A 21,751-nucleotide genomic window follows, 5' to 3' on the forward strand; every position below is an offset into this window, starting at 1 on the left:
TTGGGAACCAGTAAGTTAGATCATGATTGTGTTGTTGTTTTGTTTTTTCTCATTGATGTATGTCCTATTACATGCCTTGTATTTTGCACTATTATCCTTTTCTCACTGTCTGCTATTCTATTGTGCTGCTGCAACATGCAAAAGTCCACTCTGGGGATCAATAAAGGTCTATTCCAGTGGTCACTAACCTTTCTGAAACTTAGAGCTACTTCATAGGTACTGTATAGTTTGAAGGGCTACCAGTTAGAAAACACTTCTTAAATACTACATTTTCACAGTTTCACTTTAGTTAGAGGATAAGATAATAATGAAGGCTATAGCAGTAACTTAAAAAGGCTGGAAATGGTGAGGTTTCAAGTACATGCAACACTTTTTTCTCCTAATTTATGCAATTGTTTCATTGACATTAAATTTTATAGAACATCCAAGTTGCATTTTTAAAAATACATCTTATATATTACATTATATACACAACATACCACTGACCATACACCAGCTCTGCAACACTTCAAACATTTGTCACAATGTTTCAGTAAAAATAAACATTTAAAGATGGTTAATTCAATACTAAAACTTTATCAGGAATATTTAACTTTATTAAGTATTCATTACATGTCTCATATGTATTTGTGGAGTGGATATATGGAATGGTTTAGACGATAATATTAAAGCGTGTAAAAATTTGGTACAGTTAAAAAAAACTTTATAAAAATGACTTTCAAAAAATACTCAGAAGAAGAAAGTGGTTAATTACACATGCAAACATGTTTTTTTAACTTTATGTGCACAATCTTTAATAACATACCTTTGTTCCTTTTGCCTTTTGGTTTTTTATCTTGGTTTGTACACCATACACGCTAATACATTATAGTCTTGTACTCCAGTTTCCGTATATATATATATCTTTATATATATATATAAATATATTTATTTTATTTTTTTTGTAAGAGCACAAACGATAATATCTTTATGTGTTATGCTTCTCAGTTTTCGTTTTTTTGTTTTGATTTTTGGGTTTTTGTTTTGTTTTGTGGATATGAATTGTGTAAATACAGCACTATGAAATGAAGAAAGAGGGATAGGGGTCCACCTACTCCTTTGGAGTGGCAACTTTTTATTACTTTCCCTCTTTCCTTTGTTTTGTTGATATGCCTCTCAAATGAATTAAATAAATACAAAAATAATATATATTTATATTTGTGAGTTTAAATCCTGCAAATTAAATCATATTTATTAGACGAGAGCTCCTGCATGAGGGCACCTCACATGGTCTATGTGGGCTACCTGGTGGCCACAGGCACCATGTTGGTGACCACTCTGTCTATTCTATTCTACTCTAAATAATAATAATAATAATAATAGCAAAATTTTAATGTATTTATTTTTTTAGACAAACTTTTTTTTAAAATATTTTTACCAAGTAATAATACTAAAATAATTTGCATTTGTAACTTTTGCAAATTATTACAGTAATTTAGGAATTCTAAATACACGTTGAATATAGAGAAAATAATACAAATCTAACCACCTGGATCAAGTGTGAGTTTTTATAAAAATCAAAAACTAAACTAAAGTTTTTAGTCCATGACAAATGTACATAATCACCATGGTGGGGGTGAAGGTAAATGGTGTAAATGGTGTGTTTGTGAGTTTGATCCTGTGGGGATGTGGGGTGGTGGTGGTGGTGGTGGTGGTGGGAGGTGCAATGACCGCCCCTCTCTGACGCGTAAAGAGTTAACGGAGCGGTGGGTTTGCCCATTCTCCTGCTGTGAGTGACGCGATCATCTCTTCCCTCAACTTTGTCTGTTGCCAGACTAGGCAACCCAGCCGTGGTGGACGCTGGCAATCACCGCCGACATTTGTAACGCGATCGCATCAAGAAACATTAACGTTACCCTCCCCTTTCCTTGTTTTTTTTTTTATTTTTTATTTATTTATATCATAATCTGACTCTCACCGCAGGCTGTCGCTCCGCAGTCATGATTTTTAGTTTCTTCTTCTTCTTCTTCTTCTTCCATCGGACAACCCGATGTTGTGCAGTTTACGACACGAAGGCGTGAGTCTTCCCTGACTGGAGGTGGATCTTCCCGGATACGACGAAAGGATCACGGGCAGCCGTGTGAGATTAAACAAAAGCAGGATTTTCACGGAAATCTCCACAAGATTAAAAACAAAAAAAAAATGCCGCGGAGGAAACAAGAAGCGCCCAAGCGCGCAGCAGGTACGTGGTGTCTCCAACTGTGTTTACGCGTAGAAAAAAAAAAAAAAAAAAAAACGGGTTCACTGGTGGTTGTGTGGTGGAGCTCAGGCTACTTTATGGTCACTGCGTTTCCGTTTGGAGTGGTTTTTTTTACCCTGTGACAGACAGTGTATTTGTCACTCCTGTTAGACCTGTTAGTAACGGTGCTATACCTTTCCTTTCATTCCCATACCTCAGCTGCAGTTTGTGCGTAATCTCTCCATCGAAACTTTCACTTCCTATTGCTCCAAACTTCCGACCTGAGCCACGAGCTTCACTGTACACCGTGAGAACGGCTCCGTGTCCCTGATGTACCGACGCTTTGTGCGCATTCGATACCCGTGCGCATAACTTCTGACCACACACACACACACACACACACAAAAACACCTCTACTTTCTTAGAATTAAATAAACATGTTGAAAGCAGACAATGGGGAGTTTGTGGACTGGAAGGAGCCATAATCGACAGTTGCCATGTCGGATTTGACGGTTGATTGATTGGCTGTCACGCGGCTTTGATCAGATCCTTCACCATTTGCATCAGAAAATCACTTCCCACCATGTGCTGCTGCAGCCTCTGACGTCACGTTTTCAACCACTTTGAAAGGCCTTGTGTACTTTTAAACTCTGTCTGTCTCTCTCTCTCACACGCACACACACACACACACACACACACACACAGGGTATCACTGGTGATCAAGTGACTCATGAAAAAAGTTACAGGAGGAGGGAGGGAGTGAGGAGGGGGGGGGGGGCAAAGTGGCTACCACACACACACACTTTATACAGAGAACATCACACTACCATATGCACATGCTTTCTTGTTCACTTTGTACACACACACACACACACACACAGAGTGGGTAGAGAAGGCGGGAGGAGTGGGTCGGGGTTGTAAAAGGAGCCGTGTGCTATGTAATGGAGGGGAGGAATGGGTTTGCTCTGTCAGACCAGGCCGTCACAACGGCTTTGTTTCATGTTTGATTTAATTGTCTCTCCCCTGACAGGCCCATTCATCAATGGCTTTAATGGTCAATCAGAGACAGGCTGAGTGAGTGCTCCCATTCTGTTTAGCCATAAGCTGGCCTGGGCTTTTATTTCATCAAAAATGCCCCAGCCCTAATGTACATGCTCACTGGCTCAGAGTGGCCGCAGGGAGCACATAAAGAATGACTGAAAGCTTTCTGATTTCAGATCAGTGAGAAGGATGTTGGGCTTTCTTTTTTTTTTTTTTTTTTTTCCACCATCTTCTCTCACTCTCTCCTTCTCTGCTGCCTTTTATTATTACAGACTTTTATTCCCTGTTGACAATGGCGAATAAAAGGCTGTAATACAGATCGTTTAGTGTTTTTAGAAAACAACTTTTTTTTCTCTCCCTCCCTCAAATTGAGCTTTTGTTCATTCATTCAACTTTTCATTTCTTCTACTTCTTCTTCTCCTATTTTTTTTTTTTTTTTTTTTTTTTTAAACCATGCTCCCCTTCCAACCCCTGTCAGTCAGCCCGTGCAGCTGCAAGTTATAAAGTTGTCAACTGTTCAGTGGCACACAAAGGGTGATGATGAATTGATTGCAGCACAGAGCATAGTGATAGAGAGAGCAAAGAAAAGGATGACAGATGATGGGCCTTGATTAGGGACTTAGGGGGAGAGTCAGCCCACTGCAACCTTGAGACTTGCATGAAAAATCTACCCCCCTCACACACGCACACACACATACAAACACACTCTATCCAGCTTTACACTATCATTGTTTGTCACACACACACACACACTCTCTCTCTCTCTCTCTCTCTCTCTCCTTCCATCCTGTCGAAGAGGGTGTATCTCTCTCTCTCCACAGTAGAAAAACTTGTTTCTCCTGCTTCATTAGCGATGGTCCAATTAGCCGTAAGGCTGATGGAGTCCTGACAGGCTCTGTGATTGGAGATGACAAGCTTGGGGTGCCCAACCCAATGAGGTTTGCCACCACTTTGATGTAATCAACTTGATATTACAGAGAGCCGTTCGCCCTTTGGTTGTGCTGTAACTCAATTTTCTGCTGCAGGTGACAAATGGAGCTCGTGTACCTGGGTCAGGTCTGAGTGCTCTTAACAATCGAGGGGCAGCTGGGCCACGTAAACAGCCCCAGCAAACATGAGACTGTGGAAGCACACACACACACACACACACACACACACACACACACCACTTTCCTCCATGGAGGACCATTAGTAGGGCTGGGGCGGTGTACGATACTTGGTTTGCGATAACCGTACGGGGAAAAAGACAACAACAAAAAATGCAGTTTGAAAAATAACCCTGCTTTTATTTAATAAACTCCGGACATAGTTAAAAACTTACTCTAGGTCAGTGGTTCCCAATCTTTTCTGTCTCGTGTTCTAGAGCTGGGCGATATGGACCAAAACTCTTATCTCAATATTTTTTTTCAAATTGGCGATATACAATATAATTCTTGATATTTTAAAATCCAAAAAGTTTTACCAGAAAGACAATTCTAGGTCATATGTACTCGTGAAAAATGCCACACAGGCCCATTTATTAACAGCTGCACAATATGTGCCACTTTTGGCTTTTTCTTCGAGAAGGGACAGCATGTGTGAGTGAGTTCTGTAGTGTGGCTGGTTTAGGTGAAGGTCTGGGTTAGGACGCACTCAGAAATCCATCAAACTGTGCTTTTCATGCTGTTCTGAGATGTAACACAATCAGCAACTCCCAAAACAAGTATTTTTAATACAAAATAACCTATAAATTAAAAAATATTACGATATAGGCGATATTGTAATTTTCTATATTGATATATCTTGAATCTCGATATATTGCTCAAGCCTAATAAGTACCCTCTTCCTAATTTTATATTCTTTTTAATTTGTGGAACAGCGGGCTCTCCTAAACACTAAACTCAAACATTGGCTCCTAAAGCTTGATCTACAAATTAAAAACAAGGAGTGAAAATTAACGTTGATTTATTTATTTAATTTAAATACCAATGCAACTTTTATTTGATTATTCCAATAGTTAATACTCCTATGTAAATAGGAGTGCTGTTAGTTTGTGGTTAATTTGTCCAAAAAATATTGCCACAAAAGCAACTAGGAACATTTCCTGATTCTTTTTAAATGAATTGTTAAGTCTTTCCGACTGCCCCCTGCAACCTGCTCCTGTACCCTTAGGGGTACATGTACCCCTGTTTGGGAACCACTGCTCTAGGTCTAACCTTTTCAACTCAAGTGAATCCAAAATAAACAGAAACAAAATTAAGATGCATTTTTTCATATTTAAAGGGCCAAAATGTCCACTCTGTAAATAGAACCTAAAAGCAGAGACTGAAAAACTTTATTTAAAAAAAAAAAAAGCAAACTATAGCAGTCTACACATTCCAGATTGATCTTTTTCAACAATATTAGCACGTCAACAACCTCTGGCAGCAATTGGGCGATTTCTTGTTTTATGATATATATCGTCCTATTCTTAACGATTAAACTTTCTGGAAGTTGTTAAAACGGGTTCAGAAACTTGAAATAACCAGTTAAGATAATGTTTAGAGAAGAAGTGTATTTTAATTATTAGTGGAATTCCTACGCTGTTCCATCAGAGTCCAAGGCGTTGGAATGTGTCGGTGCACGGTTTACCCTTCCCGTGTCTCTGCTCTAAATGTGGCGTTGGTTTGTTATTGTTGGAGTCGGTGTGACTCACAGTTTTGTCACAGAGGGAGAAAAAGGTGAGGATGTTTGTCTGATTTGGACTGGACATCCCAGCAGCTGGTTTTACTTCCTGCACGCTCAGCATCTCAGGAGCCAGATTGGCACACATCACTTTTCTCTCGCTTTTTCTGTCAACGAGGCTGTGAACGCACAAATATTAGTTATTTTAATGTTGTGGCCACTATGTGCGTTTGTAAACAGTGTTCATTTTGACAGCACATTTTAATTCAGTTTAAGTCACGGTCTCTTAACTTAAATGCAACATAGTTTTAGTCAGAATTTAGCCATCAGGACTATTTTGGTTATAGTTTTGGTAAACCTAGTGACATTGAGATTTTAGCACTAGATACTAAAATATAAAGCATAAGAGTTTATGCTTCTTCAATTACCATTTATCGTCCTGATATGGGATATTAATAATGTTTCTAAATACACACAGACTGATTTGATGTGATGATGTGTTAGCCCACATGAGCCGTCTTATGTAAGCGACCACAATCGGCTCGCTTCCTATTGGATCACTTACCGACTTGTCCCGCCTTCCAAGCAACAAAAGTAGTTTTGATTGGATGCTTTTCCCTTCTGATTGGATTTTGTCCCATTTTCTTTTCATAAGTTAATAAATATGTTGATGTAGTTTTTGTTTACATGCTTTTTTTTTTTTTTTTTTTTTTTTTTTTTCTTAAGAATTAGTTTTATTGCCAAGTAGAGTTTTTAGACAATACAAGGAAATTTTCTTGGTGGGTGGTGAGAAGAAAACAAAACAAACCAGAAACAGTATAATAATAATAATAATGATAATAATAAATATGAAGGATACATATAAATATGGACATATATAGTAGTAGAGCAGGTAGTATTGTTGTCTGTTGACACATTGTTACAATACATTTGTAAGTCATAGTCTTGTTATTGTGACTATTGAGAAAATGTAGTCGACGAAAGCTATGAAGAAAATTTATAGTGGGAAAAAAAAGAAAAAACTGACACTGTACGTTAGTGTGTGTGTGTGTGTTTTTATTCAGACAAACCAATAAAATAAATAGTAGCCTTTATAACCTCTATGTGTTGGGGACATAATGTAATTTGCTCTTCACCTAACTGACGAAAATAATGCTATGCTTCTCCATTCCGGTTTTTTAAGCGTGTAAAGGTCGTGCCCTTACAGTAGCAGCAGGGGAAGCTCTAGTTAAGGCCTGAACTTGTGTCTGTTGTGCACATACTGACAGTGCTACTGTAACAACACTACGCCCCCTCTAGCTTTGTTTGCAGGCGTGAGCCAGACCAATGCCTCTTTGCTAAAGAAAGTCCTAAGTCTGGATTCCGGTGGAGTTTAGTCACGTCTGTGATCTATGTCTCTGATAAGTACACACCTAATGAAGCTGTGAACACCAGCGGGTGGGGGGGGGGCTGACTGAGCGTTTCCCACAGGTATTGACAGACGTCTTTTTGTTTTTGCCATCGGCCTCGACACCATAAATCCTGCCTGTGTCGTGATAATGGTGCCAACCTGCCAGGGAGAGACTGACAGATTCTGTGTAAGAGCAAGGAAAAAAGGAGGGCGAGGGAGAGAAAAACACTAGGTCCAATGAAGAGAAGAAACAGGCCTTTGCTTCTATTTAATGCTCACTTGCCAGATGTCAAGCCATAGGGTTGGGCTGCTGAGGGAAAGAAAAAAAAAAAAAGGAGTGTAAGTGCTGAAGTGGTCTCACAAACAGAAAAACAGTTAGCCGTCCACTCCTCCTCCATTTCAATGTGTTTTTTAGCCCAGACAGCTATCAGGGAACTCAGTCGGAGTTCTCTATAAAAATAGTCCCACCGTTGTTGTGATAGATGCAGCTGCACTGTGGCGACAATTGGGACAGGCTGGATCCATCCAAGCCCACCTCTCCCCACACACACACACACACACCCAGAGTACGTCAGCGCCTGGTGGGATGTGTGGCGCTTTTTGAGGAAACTGAACTGCTCTGGTCTTCAGGGGTCCTGAAACCCAATCCATGAGGAGAATAGCCCAGCCATGCCAGAGAGCCGATTTCCTTTTCAACAGAGTCATTTATCACTGACCCACCCTTCGCTTCTGACACAGTGACGTGTGTCATTTATCAAACAGGCTTTACCAGACACACAGAGAAGGGAGGTGGATAGGGGCTATAGAGGGAAAGAAAGACAGACTGAAAGGGAGGAAAATAAGGCAGAAAGTGGACAGAGAGACACAAAGAGACAGAGTGTGACACGCAGAGTTGGCAAGAGAGACACACAAAAACTGTCTTCTGTGTGTAAGAGCAAGTTTTATTTCCTGGGAAGAGCGACTTTCCCGCAACTCTTGAGCCGAAGCGTCGGGGAGGGGAGTTTTTCTTCTTCTCTCTCTCTCTCTCTCTCTCTTTCTCTACATGGCTGGCAGGATTGAGTTACTCTGAGTTGTGTTTTGATGAGTGACAGAATTTTCTTCCATGACACATCTCTAGATGTCTGAATGAAGCGAAGAAATGTGCTGCGTGAGTAGTACACAACTCTGACGAAGTGCGTTAGTGTTGTTTACTCCCAATTCATGCAGAGCAGACACACACACACACACACACACACACACACAGGCACTGCAGAGGAGTGTGTGTGTTTATGAGCATTTGACCATATGGTGTGTGCGTGCGTGCATTTGTGTGTGTGTGTGTGTGGCTCTCTGATGAACAGGCCTGACAGGTATCACTCATTCAGCAGTGTGGCCTCCGAATGAACCCACACTGCTCTGCTCTCCCGTGGCCCTAACAGGCTCTCTCCAAGATGAATGCTTCTTTAAAAATCAGATTAATGATGGATACCAGGCTTATAGTGCCATTTATCACGTAGAATATTATTTAGGCTGGCCGTGTATGGCTGTAACTGGAGAGCCAGGACGAGAAGAAGCAGGGTGGAAAGCCTTAGACAGACACTCACAGTGTGATGGATGGCTGAGCGCTCTCTCTGAGTGTTACTAGATACCAGTGCCGCAGCAGTATGCCATAATCAGATAGCCCAGGGATGTTTATCCCGCAACTACACTACCCAGATTGCCTTGCCTGAAGGGTTGCTTTATGGAAGGTATAGTCTGTCATCATTGTCATCTTTAAAAAGTTGGGGGAATCATGGAATAGAAAACTTCAGTTGCCGCAGGGCACATCGAGCTTGTATAGAGTTTATTGCAAATATACAGACTAAGATGATCAATTGGATCCAATATAGGTTCCTGGAATGATCCTCAAAGTTTCAGTTGAGTTTTGCCCGCGAGTATCTAAAGATCATTCCCAACAATCATGAATAAAAGTACAGGGAGAGGTCAAGGCAAGGCCAGTTCTGGAGGAAAGAGGGGAGAAAAATGTTGTTTTGTTTTTGGACCTCCACTCGTTTTCTTCTCTCCGTCTCCTTTTTCCTCCTCCTCCTCCTCCAACGCCCTGTACTGTGATTTATGGTGGCCATCCATCTTCAGGCTGTGTCCATCACTTCCTCGTTGCTAGGCAATCATTGCTGAAGCTGTGTATTGGACGGGTTTCTCCTTTACCTTGTACCCTTAGCACAAATTAAACATCAGCCATTCATATTATTTTAAGTGAAAGTTAAGGTCACATAAAAATAGAAAAACAGTCTCCATCCCACAGTTGCACCAAAGTAGTCATCGACTATTAAACTCCTGTCCTATTGTGACTTGTATAACAATTTCATATTTGTTTCAACCGCCTTAACAGAGAAATAGACAGTCGTTCTGTTGTAATAATAACTGGCTAAAATACGCTGTGTGTTGCTCAAAAAACAGAATTTCTAACAGATATCACTGAAGTTCTTGCACTTTTTTCAATTAATACTTGTATTTAGTCATTTTTATGCGTTTCCAAGCAGATGTGTAAGAAGTGTAGGAGTTCAGTTTTAACATTTAATAAGGATTTTAAAAGTCAACCTTGTGCCAGAATCCTTTGTTATTCTAGCGTTATATTTGATTCTTCTTTCATCACCCCGTTCTTATGCTTTGCCCTAATCAAACAGCTTGGTGACCTTTTAACAGTCTCGTTATTTCAGGCCTTAACAAATTTGAGGTAGCAGCTCTTCTACGTTAAACTTCACCCGAGAGCAGAGACTAAAACACGGAGAATGAATGAATGAATGAAGAAGGGGGACAGGTGGAGGAAGTTGATGAACTAAGATCTGACAAGACGAGTCACCAACATTTCTGAAACTCAAAGGTACTGAATGATCCGACGGGCTACCAGTGTGATATACACTTCTAAATACTAAAATATTACGCTTTCACTTTTAATGAGACAAAAAGATGAGGAGGACGAGCAGTAACTTAATAAGGTAGGAAATGTTTAAGTTTTAACATGCAACGCTTCATTTTCTTAATTTAAGCAATTGTTTCATTTTCAATACATTTCATAGGAAATTGTCATGTTTCTATTATACAAGCCACTAATTAACAACTTTAAAGTAATCATAAAATATGTAACATGTTTGTACAATTTAAAAATGTCGTCTAATCACAATTTAAACACCAAATTTGCTGCATCTTTAAATCCTATCTGCGACACTATCTGCGTTTGTCCCAATGTTCTAGTTAAAAATTAACATTTAAAGATGGTTGATTTATAACAAGGGTGTCAAACTAATTTTAGTTCAGGGGCCAAATGCAGAGCAACTTGATCTCAAGAGGGCCACAGATTTTATGCAGGAAAACTACTAGTTTAAAGATTATCGTGCCCTAGTTTACACTTCTACATGTACATAATATACAAAATATGTGAAAAACGACAATATCCAAACACTAAGTGATAGATATCAGTCCCAACACGATCTTCACTTTAAATTTCCTGGATTTTGTGACCAATTTCTTTTTAATTCAGGGAATTTTTATGTTGTAATTTGAGAAAAATTAAAGGATTTTGTAAGAATTTTGAGTGTAACATTATAAATTACTGCAATCATGTGATATAAGCTCCGGGAAAATTGTGAGCATCTGCAAAAATTAAGTTTCATTTTCATAATGATTCATGTTTTTATCATTGTCATTTTTACTTTCTCCTGCGTGCCGAATTGGATGCTCCAAAGGGCTGAAATGGGCCCCCGGGCCTTGAGTTTGACACGTGATTGAATAGAAAAACTTGTCAAGTGCAGCAGTATTTAGTTCTATTAAGCACTACCTCCATCTACATCTGTATTTGTCTTTGTGAGTTTGAAAGTAAATGCGATTTTAGTCCGAGCTCTGGTGACAATAGAGCTTCTGTTAGAACAGACCCTCACCTGGTCCATGCGGGTCCCACGTACCATGTTGGCGACCCTTGGAATAGAGTGTCCTTATGACATCCCTGTCCTCCTCTCTGCATCGCTGTTGCACCTGTGGAAATGGAAATAGTTTCCACTGAGTTTGTAATTTTTTTGTCTGGGTTTTATTTCCTTTTTCTTTCTTTTTTTTTTCCTTAATTCTGTAGCTGCTGTAAACCATGACTTTATGAGAATGGTCACCTTGTTATCATCAATATTAGGATAGGCCTCAGGAAGCCTTTGTGTGTTTTGGTGCTTGGTTCATGTCAGATAAAGTAGATGCATTTATCGAGTCTGGAAGGTTTGTATTTGCAGCTGGCAGCTTAGAGGCTCAGCCGTAACACAACAAGCACGACTGAGGCTATTCCCTTACACGCTTTCTCCACCGACTACGTTCTTTGACAAGGTTCAGCCCTGAGCTTTGCCTCGGGCCAGAAAGATCTGTCTGTTTTTCTCATCTCCCATATCACACATCCTGCACTACAATCGGCGGACACAATGCATTCATAAAGCCATCGGGGGGTAGAGAACACACACAAACAAAAAACTGACTGACAAAGACATCCATGATTACTTGTAGCATGATAGCCAAGATAAACACCCCTGTTGTTGCGGCTATGGGTTTCAAACCTAGAACGTTCACGTCTGAAGAAAGCTAATTGTGTAAGGCGTTGTTAAATTTATAAGGCCACAAATCACCTGTTACTTTTTAACTTTTTGGGACGTGCAGCCAGCTTATTTGGATCAAAGGGAAAAGTGGGGGAGGACTAAGTTTGATTGAGTACACAAGAAAGGCATTTTAGATGTGTTGCAGATCGCCAGCTTTTTTTTGACATAATGAGGTTGTTTTAGGGCTGAGTTTTTCCTCATCTATTTAAAGTTTTGTTCTTCTGGGAATCACAAGAGGATACTAAACAATGATAAAGCGTGTGTGGGTGTGCATGTGCGCGTGTGTGCGTGTGCTCATGTCTGCTTGTTGAAATGTTTCTTTTTTTTTTAATTGAGACCGAGTTCACTTCCTGTCCCATCGAGTTCTGGAGCTGTATCCTGTCTGTAAGAGTCTCCCGCTGAGTGACTGCGACTGTTTAAGATGAACAGATTTCATCAAAAAAAACACTGTGTGCATGTCAAATCGCACGTAACAGGTTGCACAACATTTTAAGACCATCCTTTTACTGTTTGAAAACTAACATTTAAATAGCTGTTGCAGGTCACATTTACACTTTTTTTTTTAAATATATGTATATATAACTGCTTTATTGTATCAATCACAGTTATCTTTATGACAAAACCCAGTTTCAATCATTAGTTGTGGGAGGAAGGTTTCTCCTTTTCTCCTGTTGTGCAACATCAAACTTTTGGAAAAATTTGAAGACCACCCATGGAGACAACATCCTCAGTCTACCCAGTGTTTAACTGTATCCTTTCAGGTCAGATAGTGGAGCCCAGAGCTCACAGTAAACATGGTGATGCTGCTTTTAGTTGTTATGCTGCAAAGAAGTGGAACAAACTGAGCTGAGGTCAGCATCACATATGAACATTTTTAAATCAAAGTTAAAGGCCCTTCTTTTCTCTACTGCGTATGATTGAGAGGGAGATTTTTGGTCACGTTGTTGTTGATGTAATTTAAACGTTTTTTGCCGAATTTTAATGTTCTTATTGATTTTAAGCTGTTAAACGTTTTCTGTTGCAGTTTTTGATCATGTAAAGCACATTGAGTTGCCTTGTGTATGAAATGCACTATACAAATACATTTGCCTTGCCTTGCCTCTGTAACTGGATTGTGACCAATGACGTTATTTACTATAGAAAAAATAAATAAATAAAAAATAGAATAAAACACATTCTTTTGAATTAACTCTTCTTCTTATTCCTTTCTATAAAAATTATAGACCCTTCCAAATGTACACCCATGTCTATTACAACCATGGTTCTTCACATACTAACTACTAGTAAAGGAAAAATGTCATTTTCCTATTGAGTGGAAAAGGTCATACAGGGTGTATGTCCAGAATTTAAGTTACATAGAAGCATGGGGTTTTTTTTTTCGACTGCAATTTTTTGGATCTTTTTTCCTTTCCAAAAATATCACACATCATTATCACGAGCCCATTGTCGTCTACTGTATCGTATCATAAATTCTGTGTATTGTCCCACCCCTACTAGCTAGCAATTACAGTACAGAATATTGGTTTAGAGAGATTGCCTCTCTCGATGTTTTCAGAAATAATAACAATCAAGGGATTTGTCTAATCATGTTAATGCTCATATGTTCACATCACACTATTTTGGTGCATAAACAGATGACACATTGTAATAATAACACAATGTCCCCTTTGGGTTCTGGCGAGGTTGTGTTTCGACCAAAGCAGTCATTTGGTGAGACACGGGTTAAGCTTTCAGTGACACATTCTGTTTACCTTTCTCTTGCTAGATGTGATGTGACTAATGGAGTGCTTCCACCAAATATGGATGAATTAGAAAGAGAAAAGATTTGAAGTGTAGATCTATACTAAGACTTGATACTCACATGTTCACTGGAGATGTTTTTGATTTTGTTTCCCTGATAACATCCTAACATACTGTATATTCACGGTGCGTAAAAACTCAGGACATCGTGTAAAAAGTTTCTTTCATAATGTAACACCAATAGAATTTAAATAGAAATATTCAACAGGGCAGGATAAAGTAGACGGATAGGGAGAAAGACAGGGAATGCCTAAGCTTTGAGCTGCTCGATCGCCCTCTGTCCCCGCGTTCTCTGTTGTTCTCGATTGTCAGAGCAACACTGCAGTATTTCTATCAGATGATCTCTCCCTCCTCGTCTGCAGCCCTGATGTTTATGAAAATGATACTCCACAGGAATGCCTCTTGCATGCCAAAATGTCCCTGTCTTTCTTCATCACTTGCATCTGCATGTACTACGAGTGCACTTGTGTGTATGTTGTTGGGTGTAGATAGAGCGGTGTCATAACCGATTGACTGGTTTTATTTGTAATTACGTGTGTAGGGGGGGGTGTTGGAAGGCCACATATGTTAAGGTGAAAGGTACGTTTTAGCATATGAGACCTGCTGCTCATATTTGTGTGAATTCATTTTTGCTATTTCTGTATGAGCTGTGACTGAGACTTTGATTCTGTGTGTGCACCTCCTACTCTTCTTCTCCACCCTTCCACCACCCCCTCAAAGGAATCACTCATGGGACCTAATGATTCTTGTCTTTTCTCCACATGGCATCAGCTTGGTTTATCATTATAAGGACCCACACACATTCACACACTTTTTTTGACTCTCTCACACACACTGAGTAAAATTTCTACATTGCCCCTGCACCATATGCTTAGATATTAGTTAAGACTGAATCCAAGTGTATTGTTGTATTCATAATAATCATAATTTATTCTAAGAGAGCCTCTATACTCCCATCACCTTTTATTAGCTTGATAAATCACCTCTGTTGTCAGTCAAGGCAGGGAGAATAATTGGATGTGGTTGTCGCCTTGTGTGATGGATTATCAGTCATTGGGGATTAAATTAACAGATAGTGCTCAGACATAATGGTTTTTGTTTTGCATTTTAAATTGCCTGGGAGCAGGAATTTAATGTATAGGTTTTTATAGCTGGGCCTCTCGGACTCCTCATTTCTTCTCTGTGTAACTTGCCGTTAATGATAAATGAACAATAACAAATAAGGCCATAGTGCCATTAATTTGAAAATCAAATGCCACGTTAAAGCAAGGAAGAAGTCCAGTAAAAGATACATAGAGGATTTATTGTCATTGCACTGGTAAGACAATACAATTAAATCTCGTTGCCAGTAATCTGTCAATCAGGCAGCAGCAAAGATGTGTAGTCATGAATAGAATTTAAATTTTTTTTAAAAATCTCAGGATTTAAAAGTAGAATCTAAAAGGCTCAATCATGTTAAAACCTTAATATTGCATAAGAAATATTGCAGTCTTAATATTGCATAAGAAAGAACATTGTAGTGACTACCCATAGTATTTGTCCATGCTCTCTTGTCCATGTTGGAGCTTCAGCAGATTGGTAGGAATGTCACAAAATGACTAATATTTGGGTAAAATATACTGACAGTATTATCCAAAAACAACAACTGGAATTCTTTGTTGTTGTAAAAGAGAAAAATGACCTGAGACCGGTGTGCCTGATTTAAGGTGACAGCCTACGAACACAAATAGTGCCTGATTCTGGCCAAAAACGTTCTTTAAAATCGTAATCTGAGTAAGTAAACAACAGAAATATGTATGAATGTGTGTATGTTTATGGGAACATCACGTCAGCTCCGGTAGCAAAAAAGCAATCACCACTGTACTTATGTACACGTGTGAGCGATTTACGTCCTTGTCTGTTTCCTTTTTATTCCAAGGCCCCTCCCTCCCCTCCACGTTCACATTATCATAATTGTGTCCAGAACATGAGAGGCCGGGGAAGTGATCATGTAATTTTATTTACACCCTGCTTGGCCCTTTTTACAAACGACATGCCACTGAGTGCCAAGCGGACTGGGGCCCGACGACATCTTTTGATCAGGCCTGTCGGAGCCTATCAGTGGAGAATGGCAGGTAATGGATACCCAGTGACAAACCAAATCTCCGGGAGGACGGAGAGTGGGCCGCACCTGTCAGGTCTCCATTAGGCAGCCTCTCTGTAGGGTTGCCTGCTGACTGTGCCCCCAGGGCCCAAATCAGACCAGCGCCAGCCGCATGGCTGCCTAGAGATTGGCTGTTAGCATGGGAAATGAGAGTTATTTCAGCTATGACATTTTTGTTTAGATTGGATATGTGTGCATTGGGCAGTTTGGGGAAATAAAGAATTTAGTCACAGTGAGTTTTGGTTAGCTCCTTTGTCTCCATATCAACAAACCCTTCTGTGTTTTATACTTGAAGCAATGCTGTATTCCTAGTTTCATCTTTGGCATCTGTCTTGATTTAGAATTTTGTCCATGGTGCCTTTGGCCTCAGGTTATCCAATAGCTTTACAGATGAGCTCCGGAAGTGAGCGACAGAAGGAGTTCTGACATTGGTGCGTAGTTTTTAGTGTGGAAGATAGACAAGTTTAGGTTTTTGTAAATATGAATGGCCCAATAAATCACACGTGCATGGATGTATTTAGAAACTCTGTTGACGTGAGAAGTGGACATCTAAAGTGACACGTCTTTAGTCTCTTGATAGGTCACTTGTATCGCCAACTTGTAGGAAGTCTTCTCTGTCATTGCTTCATGTTTTTCCTTGTCATCCTATCAGTACTTGTTCCTGCACATTGTTCATCACTTTTCTTTGAAAACTTTATTGATAGACATTTACCAGCTGTTTGGACCCTGATCAGCATTGATAATTGGATCTGAAAAAGAAGTATTGACTATTGTCTTCCAGATATGAACATATTATTAATAAAGTGTAATAAACTCTCAAGATGACACTGTGGGATGTCTGCTCAGCACATCAACACTAACGTCTCTTTCTTGAAACTCTCAAGATATGCTCTGTGTGTGTGTGTCTTTGTGTATGTGTGTGTGTGTGTATAATCAGAGAAGAGGCAGATGAAGAGGCGTCAGACATATTAACTGACAGATGGAGGTTGATCCAACTCATTTATTACCCCAGAGGAGAATGCCACAGTGAGATTGGGCTTCATTAATTTCAGATTTAGTTTTCATTTCAAGCTGTTGCGCCCTGAGATAAATAAAATGGTGCATTATGTTTTTGCCAAGATATTTCTTTTTTGTTTTCCTCCAATAGAAGGAATGAAAAGAGGGGAGGCATAAGTTCCATGTGGCTGGGGTAGTATATAAATACAGGCCCGCCTAGAGGAAAATAACACCTCAACGGTTGATGAGGTGAAATGGGATGACTGTAATTTCTCAGCTCAGCTTTAAAGGCTCCCACACAGATGGCTCATTTATCCCTGGGAGTCCTCGGGCACACATAGCAGGGAAACTTTTTCTCCAGTTATTCTAACATTGCGTGTTCACTCCCTACAATTCAACTCATCTCACCCTCTTTGTCTTCTCCTTGCAGCTTATTCTCCTGAGGAGGTGACAGAACCCACTGTAGACGAAGAGGAAACTGAAGCAGATGACCTGCCCTCAGCCCCGCAGGATGACCTTGCCATGAAAGACGGGTCTGTTGAGCAAGGAACAGGGACTGCCAAAGAGCAACCATGTGATCAGGAATCAGCTGAGGCCACAGAGTTCTCAGGGCAGGAGATGGACAGTGATTCACATGTGAGTGACACCAGTGATCACCTCTCAGACTTTGAGAGCCCTTCCAGTAAAGTTGAAGGTAACTCTAGTGCGTCATCTCTGAATGCAGAAGCAAAGACACCTCCAATAGGCATGGACACATTAGAACAAATGAAAGCTATCTACTCTAGCTTTCTCACTGGGCCCTTATGGTCTCCACTAAACATAAATTCTGCACCTGTGCATACACAGGCTTTGGCACCACCAGAGAAGCCAACTCGTAGCAACAGCACCAGTAGCAGTAGTAGCTGCAGCAGTGGTAGCTATGACTGGCACCAATCTGCAGTGGCAAAGACGCTACAACAGCAACCTCCTCAAAGCAGACACTCGGTTCCATCAGAGCCAAGCCTCTTTAGTACGGTCCAACTTCACAGACAAAACCCAAAGCTGTTTGGCTCTATCTTCACTGGGGCCAGTAAATTTCGCTGTAAGGGCTGCAGTGCTGCTTATGACACCTTGGTTGAACTGACAGTTTCACATGAATGATACAGGCCACTACCGTGACGACAACCAGGACAAAGCAGGTGGTGGCTCAAGCGCTGGTCTAAACCTCGCAAGCGATCCTGTTAGAGATGGAAGGGAAGGAGGATGCTCAGAAAGTTTAAAGTGCATGTATTGTGGTCACTCCTTTGAATCCCTTCAAGATCTCAGTGTCCACATGATCAAAACCAAACACTATCAAAAAGTGCCTCTTAAAGAGCCAGTGGCCCCTGTGGCAGCTAAAATCATGTCTTCTAAGAAAAAGGAGTTGTAGGGTTAGACTTCACTTCCTCACCTCGCTCTCGGGAAGGAACACCTAAAACAAAAAATCCACAGGCAGACCTTAGCGAGCCTTCTCTGAAAGCCTCCTCCAGCCCCTACACAACTCCTAATACACGTTATGGCCACCAGAATGGTGCTAGCTATGCTTGGCAGTTTGAGTCCAACAAATTTCAAATCCTGAAGTGTATGGAGTGTGGGAGTTCCCACAATACTCTCCAAGAGCTGAGGACCCACATGATGGTGACAGGACATTTTCTGAGAGTGACAAGCTCTGTTGGAAAGAGAATCAAAACACTTCCTGAGGCCACCTCCCCAAAACCTGTAAGGGTTTCCACACCCCCTGAACAGAGAGTTCAATCTGTACTCCTTGCTCCCTCCACATTTTCCCCTCCACCACTCCAAACCAACTCCACACCTCCTGCCATGTCTCCATCTCTAAAAGAGATCAAGAAGGAGGAGGTTGAGGAGGAATGCACTAATCAAGAGGCTATTAGAAATGATGATCAAGATGGTGTCCAGCATAAGTAAGAGGTGGATTCTGAGACTGAGGAAAAATATGACATTTCAAAGTATAACTATCTAACCGAAGAGGACCTAAAAGAGAGCCCTAAGGGGGTCTTGATATTCTTAAATCATTGGAAAACACTGTGACGTCTGCCATTAACAAGGCCCAGAGTGGGAATCCTAGCTGGGGGGGGCTATCCTAGCATTCATGCAGCCTACCAGTTTCCAAGTGCCCTCAAGCTCCAACAAGGCAGCATGGAAAAGAATTCACAAATCAAGTTCATTTTTAATGGGGGCGATGTAACCCAGTCCTCCCTTGCTAAAAACCAACCTTTAATTTCCCCTCCTCTTAGTCAATCTTCTCCATTTCCCAGTAACAACTTCCAGGCAATAGAGGACTTAGTGAAAAAAGTGACTGAAAAAGTAGCTAAAGTGGAGCAACGAGTAAAACAAATATCCCCCAAGAGGGAGAATCATCCCTCCTCCTGTAGTAGTGAAGCTGAAGAATCACACAAGGGAGGAGAAGCCAATTCACCTTGGGAATGGAGGGAAGTGACCCCAGCCAATAGCGACAGGGGAAGCCATAGCGACAGAGCATCCCCAGTAACAGAGCCCAAAAGGGAAACTACAGTCAAATCTCATCTTGCCTCTTCTTTGAGTTGCAGTACCACTGTTATCACTGGTCATACTCCTCCAGAGCAGCCCTTTGTCAATCCTCTAAGTGCTCTTCAGTCCGTAATGAACATTCATTTGGGGAAAGCAGCCAAGCCCGCTTTGCCAAACCAAGATCCCCTGAGCTTGCTGTCCAGGCTCAGTCAGAGCATGGCCGAAAAGGCAGCTGTAGCTGCTCCTCCACCACAGACCAAAAAGACAGAAGGTGTCGTCGATGTTAATTTCAGCCATTCTAGTGAAGACCAACCAATGGATCTCACAAAAGGCAAACATGATAGAGGCTCAATAGGTTCAGCCCCCCTAACACCCTCATCTGCTGCTTCCTCCGTTTCCCCCATTTCTCTGGGTACACCTGCCAAACTAACAGTAGTTTCCCCGTACACTTCTAGCAGCCCGTTGCATGAAAATGCTTTGTCAGATATTTCTGATATGTTGAGAAACTTAACCCAATCCCACCATGCAGGCCAAACCTCCACCACGGTCCTAGGATCACAGATAAACCAGAGGTGTTGAGCTCAACCCAAGAGATGATGATGATGCATCCGCTACATGGTCACAAGCGAAAGGGCCGCCACTCCAACTGGAACCCTCAACACCTTCTCCTGCTGCAAGCCCAGTTTGCATCGAGTCTGAGGCAGACTTCAGAAGGAAAATATGTCATTAATGACCTCAGCCCACAGGAAAGAATGCACATATCTCGTTTCACTGGTCTCTCTATGACAACCATCAGCCACTGGCTTGCCAATGTCAAGTACCAGCTAAGGAGAACAGGCAGAACCAAGTTTCTCAAAAACCTTGACTCTGGCCAGCCTCTATTCTTCTGTAGTGACTGTGCCTCACAGATCAGAACCCCAGCAGCTTATGTGTGCCATCTGGAGGTTCACCTTGGTTTTAGAATCAGAGACTTGGCCAAGCTGTCCCCCAAACAGACTGTCAGAGACTCCCATAATCATACAGAAAAACTTGTGCCCATGGAGTCTGTCCTTTCTCTACAACCACAAGATGTCCGCAGCAGTAATGGGTCTGTGTATCGCTGCCAGCTCTGTGTCCGAAAGTTTGCCACCAAGCACGCCATCAAGCTACACCTCAGCAAAAGCCATGGGAAGTCTCCAGAGGACCATCTATTGTATGTCTGTGAACTAGAGAAACATTGAGTGTCTCCCAGCAGTGGACATACCGGAATACATGTATGTTGAAGGACTGTTACCGTGGAGGAAGTGAAACGTTAAACAGCTTGATAATGCACAAAGATGAACTACTGTTTAAAATGTCAGCACAATGTGTTTACATTATCCTGGCCTGTAAACATTTCTGTTTTCCAAGTATTTCAAGAGATAACTACTTCACTTGAGCGTTAACTGTACATGTTGGACATATTCAGCCTGTCTTTGGATGGTTTAAAAAAACAGATCATTTCATGATCACAGTGAATCCTTTGACTAGACGGTCAGCTGTTACTTGAAACTATATTGACTTTATTGTATTTATTTTAATATTTGGTGCATTTGGTTTTGATTTGCTGATAGACTGCATGTATTGCTGTAACATTTGTACAGTCCTGTCCATTTCAGTGAGATTTTTTAATGGATTTTAAATTGTTAATTTCTTAAACACTTAACAGCCAAATGGCCTGGAACAACTCTAGAAAATCTGATGAAACAGCAAATTGCTTGTTTTTATACTTTTTCCCTTCACAGCCTTTGGATTTCTTGCTGATTGTAAAAAGCGGCCTTGATCTTCATCATTAAATAAGGGACACTTAGAATCCAGGTCTTTGTATAAAAAAAAAAAAAAAAAAAAAAAAATGTATATAAGGTGTTGGAAGCTTTTATATTTGCTGTTTAAATTATGCATACTTGTTATATTTCCTAATTTAAGAGGACTACGACTATCCACTGGTGCAGAGCCTTTGAAGAAGAAGATTAAAGGAGACTGTTTTGCACAATAGTTTTTATAAACGTTATTTGATAATAAAAAAAATTACAGATATGTTATTGCCATGTGCTTCTATGATTAAATTTAATTAACTGCTGCAAAAAACTAACGTTTCTTCATCTTTTTCAAATCATGGGTTGAAGAGATACTGAACTGATAAGGAGCAGAGCAAGGATGGACAAATTGCAGTTTTTTAGAATACAAATACATCCAATGATTACTTGCCTGACTTGGTAAAAGTTTGTAGATAGGGAATACATTTTTACTTTAGATGAATACATTTTAAACCAGGAAATACACTATTTTGAAACTTGAATATGCATGTTTACTAACAAGGAGCTAAAAACGTCCCATATTTTCCTGTACCATTGTCTTCACAACCTGAATTT

General features: G+C 40.5%; 1 protein-coding gene across 1 annotated transcript; it reads left to right on the top strand.

Moving 5' to 3' along the window:
* The first annotated feature begins 1,780 nt into the window (after positions 1-1,780).
* Positions 1,781-21,460, top strand: LOC114465664 (teashirt homolog 3). Its single transcript, XM_074783806.1, is given in 10 exon segments — positions 1,781-2,221; positions 17,266-17,963; positions 17,965-18,019; positions 18,022-18,048; positions 18,051-18,086; positions 18,089-18,235; positions 18,238-18,858; positions 18,861-18,943; positions 18,945-19,907; positions 19,910-21,460. Coding segments are annotated over 10 exon segments (3,342 nt in total). The 5' UTR covers positions 1,781-2,181; the 3' UTR covers positions 20,582-21,460.
* Positions 21,461-21,751: the final 291 nt, after the last annotated feature.

Source organism: Gouania willdenowi, chromosome 6 (genome assembly GCF_900634775.1).
Source record: "Gouania willdenowi chromosome 6, fGouWil2.1, whole genome shotgun sequence".
NCBI lineage: Eukaryota > Metazoa > Chordata > Actinopteri > Blenniiformes > Gobiesocidae > Gouania > Gouania willdenowi.